Source organism: Lotus japonicus, chromosome 5 (genome assembly GCF_012489685.1).
Source record: "Lotus japonicus ecotype B-129 chromosome 5, LjGifu_v1.2".
NCBI classification, from domain to species: domain Eukaryota; kingdom Viridiplantae; phylum Streptophyta; class Magnoliopsida; order Fabales; family Fabaceae; genus Lotus; species Lotus japonicus.
In genome coordinates this window covers 23739059-23748436 of record NC_080045.1, presented here as the reverse complement: position 1 = coordinate 23748436, position 9378 = coordinate 23739059, and the positions used below count along the sequence as shown (strand labels likewise).

Sequence of the window (9378 nt, the reverse complement as noted above, 5' to 3'; positions counted from 1 at the left end):
ACACATGTACAATACCGTGGCTGGGATTTAGGCATAACCAAAATAGCATATTTTCATAAACTTAGGGATGTAAACTTATAAACTATTCTCTGAAGAGGGATGCAAAACCATATGAAACCATATTAAGGGGCCTAATGGACCTTAGCTCCAACCAGAACACAAGGTATAACCTAAAATCATGGTATTCAATTTCCTTCAAATACAAGGTTTGTAAATAAACCTTATGGATAAAATAATCATTATAAAAGGATGACTTGAGTTTCGTTAGTTTTCTTTCTAACAGCTGTTCCCTAAAACACAAGGTATAGTTCAATAAATAGGCAGTTGCTACTCAAAAGTATAATATACAGAAATATTATTCACATTGTAAGTATTTCCGCCTGGAGTAACAAATAGATTATAAGTTATATTCTAATAATCCTAACCAACAGCATGGTACATCTGGTACATAGATTTTAAAAAAGAAAAATGTAAACAAAATTGCCATACAGTATAATGCTTCATCTTTATAAGTTCACCTCAAATGAATTATCAGAGCCTCTTGAGATGCTGTGTTTCAGAATTGGACTTGTCTTCAATATGCCGGGTGAGAAGTGAGATTCCGTAGTGTGAGGCACTCGAGGCAGCATAATAGGATGTCACAGTGAGTTGAGTGAACTTTGGAAGCATGTAACCTACAAGTTAAACATACATCCATATTAATAATGAATATTTAAGGCTTTATGCAACATCACTATACTAAACACACTTAAACACCTCAAGTGATGTATGCTTCCGGAGACTATATGACATATCAAAGCCCCTGAGTTCCAGACTCGGTTATCAATGTGGTTTGTGGTTTATCCGGCTAGCCGGGTCCAGGATTAAAAATACTTCAGAAGTTAAGATATTTACAAGAATATAAAGCAAATGCTCCCTTTTCAGCTGACAAGGCATTTCCACCATTTGAGATGGGTGGAAAAAAAAGAAACAAGAAGACTCATCGCGAAAGAGATGATAATGGATGCAAATTCTAACATAGTGATTGACTGAGACAAAAAGATTCCCTCCATACAGACAGAAAGAGAGTTTTGTCTTCGATTTCAGTCATCCTATGAGACAGATTATAATTTGAAAACTATTTAATCATTTTTGTGTCAATGAGCACAGATTTGTCAAAGACCAATATTCTTCTGAAAGTTCAAGCTACTATTAGGCAGAAGTTCATGAATGGTTTTATAGATCAAAGTTTTTTCAGACAGTTATGGCCATTAACCAGGCAGAGTGTGTAGGAAATAATAGGGAAACGGAGGAAGAGGAAAATAAAGTTTTGAAGAAAAATATGTCTAGGAAAATAAGGCTCTAACTTTTATTGTAAGCATCAAATTTCAAATTAATTAATAGCATAGAGCCCAGCCAATAATTCAGAAAATACAATTTTCACCACTGCGATTTGTATTTGTACCAAGAGCTCAAACATAAAATGCAAAGCTAAGAAAATATCTAAAGTCAAGGCTGCCAATTTTTTGGGAAAGGGATCCTGGTCATACTTACTGTAACTCAATTCGGTGAGAACAGGGTAAGATTTCTGAGCAAGATTGTAAAAGTGATAAAAATACCAATCTTGTAATGCTCAGGTGAGCCAGCATTTGTGGCTGATCGAAACAATTTGACGGAAAAAAGCCCAGACCCACCTGAACACTAAAGTGATATTTAGCCTCTTCTACCTTATCTAACCCTCTATGTTCCATGACTCACAACCTATGGCTTGGCTTTTTCTTTGACCTATGAGTGGTTTGTTCTTGCTGAAAGCTGAGTGATGTGGCCTATAGCTGACAGCTAGGTGTCTGCTTCGAACTTGTGTCTGGCTGACAGTAGTGGTTGAACTCTTACCTGCTTCAAAGTTCGGTTGTGATTGCTTGCTGGTTTGTTTCTATATTTTGTCACACTATTATCCCTTAAACTTGTTTTTGGTTGTTTGCTGGTTCCTCTTAACTATATTTTACTAGGAGTGGCTACAAGGCACGAACACGACATAGATACAGACACACTAACATGGGCAATGACGAAAAATATAGAATATTGGGACACAAAAGTAGTGTCATGGTGACATGCTGCGTCACAGCTAGTGGCCACAACCAAACTCGGGTTGCCGAACAAATTCATTGCACTGCAATTTGTGGCCCAAATCACATCCGTTCAGTCATTTGCATCAAATCCTTTTCATTTTCATATTTATTGGTTGAGGGTAAAGCCCCCCAATTTTCCCCTGCTTCTTTACTTATCTAAGCCTTGTACTATATTTCATCATTTCCCTGACATATTTGGCACTCTACTTTTAAATATTTTCATCATTTCTGAACATCATTCACAAGCAAGTTTGTTAATTTCATCCATCTTTATGAGCTCAAGCTTATTAAAGGCTGGCAGTATTTCCAGCAGCTCCCAGCATTTTCCATCACCCCCACTGATCACCAACATCCCCTGCTACCTGATCTCAACCATGCCCCTTCTTCCCAGTCTGCTGCAAATCCTCTGTTCATGCCTGTTTCCGTTTAAATCGGTTTTTTTACTCCATGTTCTTCTACTCAAGCTCCCCTCTCTCTCTTTTTCTTTAAAGACTATGACTTACTAATTAGGAATAGTTCTATACTCTTCATGGGTCTACAGTTTTGGGTAAATTCGTTTTTAAGCATTTATATGTATATAGCATAAATTATTTATGTTGGATCTATTATCGTTGATAGCCATCCCTTTATGGGATATGCTGCTTTTTCATTTTTGGGGCCGATCTCACCACGCTGTTATCCGATAACGATAATTATGCTTGATAATATACACTACCCATAAATACATGTGGATGTGGGGTCAACCAGAATAAAAAAGCGAAGAACTGACATTCCTAAATAAAGTGAGAAACTTTTTTTCAGCTTTTATCTACTTGTTTACATTTTAACTTGAGTGTTTGATCCATGTTGAAGATAGCAACAGGTTTTACATTGGCTGGCGAGGCCTAACACAACCCTCCTCCTTCGTCCTGGCTTGGGACCAGCTACGCAAGCATAGGAAAGGTAGAGGGAGACCAAAAAGAACATGGGAAGATATTGTTAGAGATATCTCATTATTAATAGTATCCCTCACAATTTAGTTATTGCTCGAGCTCAATGTCGTAGTGTGATCCATATATCCGACCTCACTTAGTGGGATAGTAAGGCTTTTGTTGTTGTTGTTTACATTTTAACTTGACTATTTTGAAAGTTGTGCAATAACAACTTTTTCTACAAATACTGTGTCCTTCTAGAGTCAAGTCATATTGAAGTGTAAGCATATGTCCATGTCAAGTCTGCCACATGTCTGAGATGATAAATATACCTTCTTAATCAAGCATCTCGTGCGGAGTTCCAAACTCGTGTTGTACAGGTGTCACGTAGGTGTCATGTTGGTGCCAAAGACGTGTCCGTCACTATGACACTTCAAGAAGAAGTGTTCATGGTTATGGCTAGCAATTTAGTGTGTCTTGTATATTATGAGTTATAACATCAAATAGAGTTCAGTTGTGAACTTATGCATTTTCATTTGAAGTTAGATTACATGTTAGTGATTTAAAGTATCTTTGATTATTTGTCTTATATACGTATATATGTTTATTTAAATATAACTTTGTATCTTAGACAGGATCTTATGACCCATGTTACTATCAAAATCACACATTTCACCCTGTTAATAGTGGGTAGGATCTTAACTTTGACAACATTGATTCAAGCAACAAAATTAAAAACAAAGGCATAACCAATGATTTCATACTTCGATTTATGTTAGTACTACTGCCGTGCAATAGTTGTCAAAAGGTGTCAAATAGCCAGCGGCGGGAACTACTAAATTTCTAAGGCCCCAACAAAATATAATCAATATTCATGTACAGAAGTTACCTCCAAATGCAGCACTTGCTCCTGAAAATATCAACAATGGAGGAAGCTGCAAACAAATAAGAAAAGAAATAAGTTAGCTATAGAATGGACCAAGCTTTATGTTTATATAACAACAACTAATCTGCTAAATAAAAAAAGAAAGAATGAAGAACATGAAACCAACTTCTAAGATAGGTCAATTCTAGGCATTAGCATCTAAAAGCATAAAGCTAGGTAATTCCAATTCGCAAAAGAACCTCAAAGCAAAAGTTAGTTAAGTACTACATACCCCAACTACAAAAGGCAGCCACTTCGGTCCTTTCAGACGATTTTGAAGATATGGCAACCCTGCAACCGAAGATCAATGAGCAATACTTTTGACAATGTAACGAGTTTTTACACCATCAATATATAATACAACAACACCTCAAAAAAACATCTCTACACAATTTTTTTCTACTACAACCAAACGATCTGAATTATTATAATCTAAAGACAATAACATGGCAGCTTCTTATTTATCAATTGAACGAAAACATCAAATAGACGATAAATCAAATGCGAACTCAAGCAGTACATCATGATAAAGCTACCTGTATTCAAACCATGAACTGCACTAAGCATACTACCAATTCCGGAGCCAGCCTATTCAACAGGAAACACAAGAAAACATTATCAACAAGATTACAAGATAACACAAACCCAATAAGAAACAAAAACCTCTTGTTTTTCATTAATCTTAAATCGTTTGTTTGATACTATTATTAGGAACTCACAACGGCAGTGGCATCGTGCAAGACGGAATTGATGGTCCATTCGCCTCTTTCCTGAACGCACACAATGACAAAAAAAGATGGGTCAATCTCGTTGAGGCAATTCATCGAACACCTCATACGCAACATAGAGATTAGAAGAGACTCACGGGATTAGGGTTGAGAAGGGAGAGACAGCGAGGGCAACGAGCGGAACCAAGGCCAGGGTTGAGGGTGGGATCGTGGTCGAGATTTCCAGTCTTTAGCTTCTGTTCGTACACTTCTCTTGTACCCATTATTCTCTTCCTCTTCTCTTTAGTTTGAACCTCAACGCTGTGAAGAGAAGTCAGTGCTACTTGGAGTGGTGGTGGGATGCTCATATTATTGCTTAGCGGAATCACAAAATATACATATTGGTGAATAGGGAAGCTAAGAGAGGAAAGCCCGTTTGGAAATTTGTAAGGTGAATTAGGTTGGTTCTTGGGCTTGGGCTTGGGCTTGGGCTGGAATAGTGAACATATGTTACACAAGCTCAACAACGTGGGAAAGGATTAAAGGAACATGAAATAGAAGGGAAAATTGAAGAGCTTTTGGATAACTAATTTTAATAAAATCATGTATTTGTTGAAGTAGTTATAGTGTTTTTAATTTTCTTAGAAAAAAAATCACGAGGTGTGGCATGGTGGTGACTCATCTCTTAACCATGATGTATAAGGGTTCGATTCTTATCATTAGAATGAAGCATATTTCATGGTCAACTGTTTATCGCTTTAATACAAGCACCCGTGGTGAGAGGTTAGTCATTGCTGTCTAGAGGTGTACATGACCCGATCTGACCTAAGTCCTTTATGGTTGGGTTTAGCCCTGTTTTTTTTTTAAAAAATCGACAGTTTTAGGTTAGGACGAGCTCGGTTTAAACCTTCGGTCTCCCAAATATGCATAATTATTTTAAAATAGTTAAATAGATATAGATGTAGCGTATTTTCTACTACAAGGTTTGGCAATATAAGGGGCTTCATTCTCTAAAATTTCTTGACAGTGTGTCCTTCCAACAGCAATAAATAAAAACTATATTTCGAAGTTACCTGGTGGCAGTGTAAAACTTACTAAATAGACATTTAAATATACATGAATAAGCTTAAGGGTCGTGGGTTGTACTTTTGCTAGAGTTTCTATCGGGCAATTAGCTTGTAAGAAGAAATCATGTGATGTACAAATATATGAATGTTGGCTCAATGAAAACATATACATTTATTGGTACACATCATTTTAGGTATCACTCTTTCGTATGAATTATGGTACAGCAAAATTCTAATATATTTTATTTGATCACACAATAAAAGCATGGGTTCTCACTTCTCTCTAACCAATTACTTTATATACCAAATAAATTCTGGCTTACGATCCAATAACCCAAACATAAAATCATGCCCCATTTGTATCTTATGTGCTGTAGCAATCACATTTATTCCCCATTGGATGCACTTTCAAATCAATGAAACTAAGGGCCTGTTTGGTTTGCCTGTTTTCTATTTTCATTTTCACTGAAAATAGAAAATAGGGCTAAAAACACGTTTGTTTAAATTTTTGAGAATATTTTCTCCGGAAACGTTTTCAAAAATAAGCCCAAAATTGAAAATAAAAAAAAGTCGTTTCCGTGTTTTCGTTGAAAATGAAAATGAAACAGTTAAAACGCGGTGGCATGTTTGTAATTTTTAATACATTCTTCTTCTTTTTTATTTCACTCGATGTGTGACTCATTTGCCTGACCCGATACTCTTTCCTGGTTTCAATGCATTGTGTGTCTCATTTGCCAACCGCCAAAGTTCACCGTCCTCACTTTCTCTGGGTATTTGCAATCGGTGAATGCTTTAATCTGTGCAGTGGTGCTAATTTCTTCCTTCGAGTGTCATTCTATTTTGATGTGGATCAATATCTTTCCAGATTTATTTCTTTAATCTTCAGACTTCAATGGAATGAGTCTCCTCTTACTGCGTTCCATTTTTAAGACGTCAATGGATTTTCTTTTTCTTCTGCAACATCACGAAGCTTTTCAAACGAGAATGAAGCTTTCTTCTATTTGCACACGTCAATGGAACTTTATCCAATGTTTATCCGTGCCCCTATCTTGTACACCACACAAATGCCATGCTCTGCATACTTAACTTTAAGTTCAATTTTTTTTCCATATGTTGATAAGTTCAATTCCTTTTTCTTATTGAAATTCCACACACACATATATATATATATTATATGTAAATTGGGAGCAAATATTTATACATGTTCTTCATATTTGTCATGGAATGATAGCTAAAGTGATATGAGTTATGAGACATATGAGTTGGGTGAGAGAGATACAAGGATTAATCTTTAAAGAGTGTCATTTATCTTTTCGTTGTACTAAAAAATGTTCTTCATATTTAAATTCAATCAGTATATTTTTAAATAATATTTTTTAAAAAATATATTATAAGTATATCAATCATTAATATCAATAGTTTTCATTATAAATTTTATTCATAAATTTTTCATAATCTAAAGTTTGTTCATAAATTTAATATAAAATATAAATTATATAGTTCAATTGAAAATGGTTAAACCAAACATATTTCCAACATTTTCATTTTCTGAAAACAGAAAATAAGAAATCAAACCAAACATGTTTTTTAAATGTTTAAAATTTGAAAATGAAAAGTGTTTTCAGAAAATGAAAATAGAAAATGAAAATAGAAAATATTTTCTCAAACCAAACAGGCCCTAAAGCAAAAGAAGAGAAAGAAAGAACTACATCTTAATAATGGAAGACATAGACGTTATACTCCACAACAGCTTCCAATTCACCCAAAAAATGAGTCCTTGCCTGAGCGTACCCATGGGCAAACCGGAACAACCCACTGCCACCCACCACCGGCATCTCCCTCACGGCGGAAAACACCCTGTTCCGGCCAAGCACGCTGAGGTTGCTGCCATTGTACTTCCCTTCCGTGAATGCAAAGTTGAGCACCATCAGATACCCCAATTCGTCCATCGAAGCCGACGCGTACATCCCCTGCGCCCTCCCGACCACTTTGGAACCCAACTCTGGTAGCTCCGTCAGGGGGTTGTCCATCATCACCACCGCGCCGAACCTCGTCGGCGATTTTACAGTAGCCGGAGCTTCCACAATGCGGAAAGCCGTTTGGTTTGGTCCGCCGATGATGTCGTGGAAGAAGAAGCGCAGGTGGCTTAGTTTCTGCGGTTTGTTGGTGAGTCCCAGCGTTGCAGGGGAAATGGTTCGCCCGAAAGTGTGGGTTTCTGCTGCGGTGGTGAAGTGGGAGAGGAAGAAGATGGTCATGATGAAGATGAAGGGGTTGGCCATGGTGAGAGATCAAGTTGCTTGAAGTGTGTGATGAGAAACAACTTAGCGCATCACATTTTATAGATAAAACGATTAAAGTTTGCAAAGTTGTATCACCTATACCATTACCATTTACCAATTACTTACCAAATAGTATAGTTTTAATATTTTCCATTATGACACGTTGGTATTTTTTATCAAGGAAAATAGACAGTTGTTGTACACAAGGGGTAGCCATCTCTAATAAGAAATAGGTAAAACTTACAAGGGGCAAATTTATCATATTGGTTTACAACATATTAATTACTTTTTTCGTTCTAATATATGAGTGGTTTAAAGATATGCACATTATTTAATACTCCTTTTGATAGAAATACTTATATTTAAATTTAGGGTGGTTTAAATGACTCAGGTGGGTTACTAACCCACAACTCAATTGACCAATTGAAATTTTTATAAATTAATTAATAAATAAAATATAAAATTCTAACTCACTTATCTTCAATTATGTACATAATTAAATGATGAGTTATTTAACTCAAGCTTTCTCATGAGTCATTTAGATAACTCCTTAAATTTAAAGTTGTATTATTGATATGGAGGATCAGGGTGTCCAAGCTACCTGGAGCGCTGGGACCGCAAAGAGGGAAGAAGGGCTGGTGTGCTGGCGAGCTGGGTGATCCCGGGAGGGGCTCCTGCAAGGGACTCCAATGCCAAAGTGAGTAGGGGAATCGAGTAAGTGAGTAAGTGAGTAGTGAAGTGAAGAGAATAACGTACCTTAGAAAGGATGTGTCGCCTCCTTTATATACACGTTGGGGTATTAGGGTTGGAGCCATGCAACGTCATGCATGGTCCGTACCGGTGAACTAGGGGCCGTTGGATCCTTCTGCTCCTCCTGTTGTCAACAGTGATCCAACGGCCTAGAATTCCTAGGGACCCACCTCCCAACCACCCTAGTTCCGTAGGGTGGTGGGCCTAGGTCAACCTCTAGGTGGTGGGGGCCAGGTACTTGGATAAGGGGAGGATGTCGTCTCGCTTGTGGTACCAGGCCCGAGGCGCCCCACCCCGGTCGTCCCCTCGGGGCCTTCACTGGGTAACCCCGGTCGGGTGCTAACCATACTAGGGTAGAGGTCGGTGCGTCTACGTCTGCTCTGATATGGGCGTATCAATACATAAGATATTTGGGCTGACCGTTTGTACATTAAATGGGCCGGGCAACCCATGGTTCGTTCGGACCAAAACCCAAGCTATAAATAACAGGAACCACCCCAGCGGTGGGGATCCTATCATTTTCACGCATTTTCACTTATCTTGTTTACTTCTTGTTCGCCTTATACTTTGATTAGCCCGCTGACTAGTTCCATTCCAGAACATTGGCGCCCACCGTGGGGCCCAAGGATAC

At 37.6% G+C, this 9378-nt stretch overlaps 2 protein-coding genes across 2 annotated transcripts; both read right to left on the bottom strand.

Moving 5' to 3' along the window:
• Positions 1-305: 305 nt before the first annotated feature.
• LOC130718628 (uncharacterized) lies at positions 306-5163 on the bottom strand. The gene is made up of 6 exons (XM_057569243.1): positions 4810-5163; positions 4664-4714; positions 4481-4532; positions 4177-4235; positions 3909-3954; positions 306-674 (listed from the first exon to the last, which is right to left on the bottom strand). The coding sequence occupies exons 1-6, from the start codon at positions 5017-5019 to the stop codon at positions 532-534; spliced, it is 561 nt and encodes a 186-aa protein (XP_057425226.1). The 5' UTR covers positions 5020-5163; the 3' UTR covers positions 306-531.
• A 250-nt stretch (positions 5164-5413) lies between these two features.
• LOC130718627 (dirigent protein 22-like) lies at positions 5414-8110 on the bottom strand. Its single transcript, XM_057569241.1, has one exon. It carries the CDS (start codon positions 7995-7997, stop codon positions 7431-7433), a length of 567 nt encoding a protein of 188 aa, XP_057425224.1. The 5' UTR covers positions 7998-8110; the 3' UTR covers positions 5414-7430.
• Between the last annotated feature and the right edge of the window lie 1268 nt (positions 8111-9378).

Excerpts from the sequence above, each read along its gene's own strand:
- LOC130718628 (XM_057569243.1), bottom strand. The coding sequence starts at position 5,019 with ATGAGCATCCCACCACCACTCCAAGTAGCACTGACTTCTCTTCACAGC. Across the intron at positions 4,715-4,809 it reads CCCTTCTCAACCCTAATCCC|GAAAGAGGCGAATGGACCAT; the intron begins GTGAGTCTCTTC and ends GTGTGCGTTCAG. Across the intron at positions 4,533-4,663 it reads TGCACGATGCCACTGCCGTT|GCTGGCTCCGGAATTGGTAG; the intron begins GTGAGTTCCTAA and ends CCTGTTGAATAG.
- LOC130718627 (XM_057569241.1), bottom strand. The coding sequence starts at position 7,997 with ATGGCCAACCCCTTCATCTTCATCATGACCATCTTCTTCCTCTCCCAC.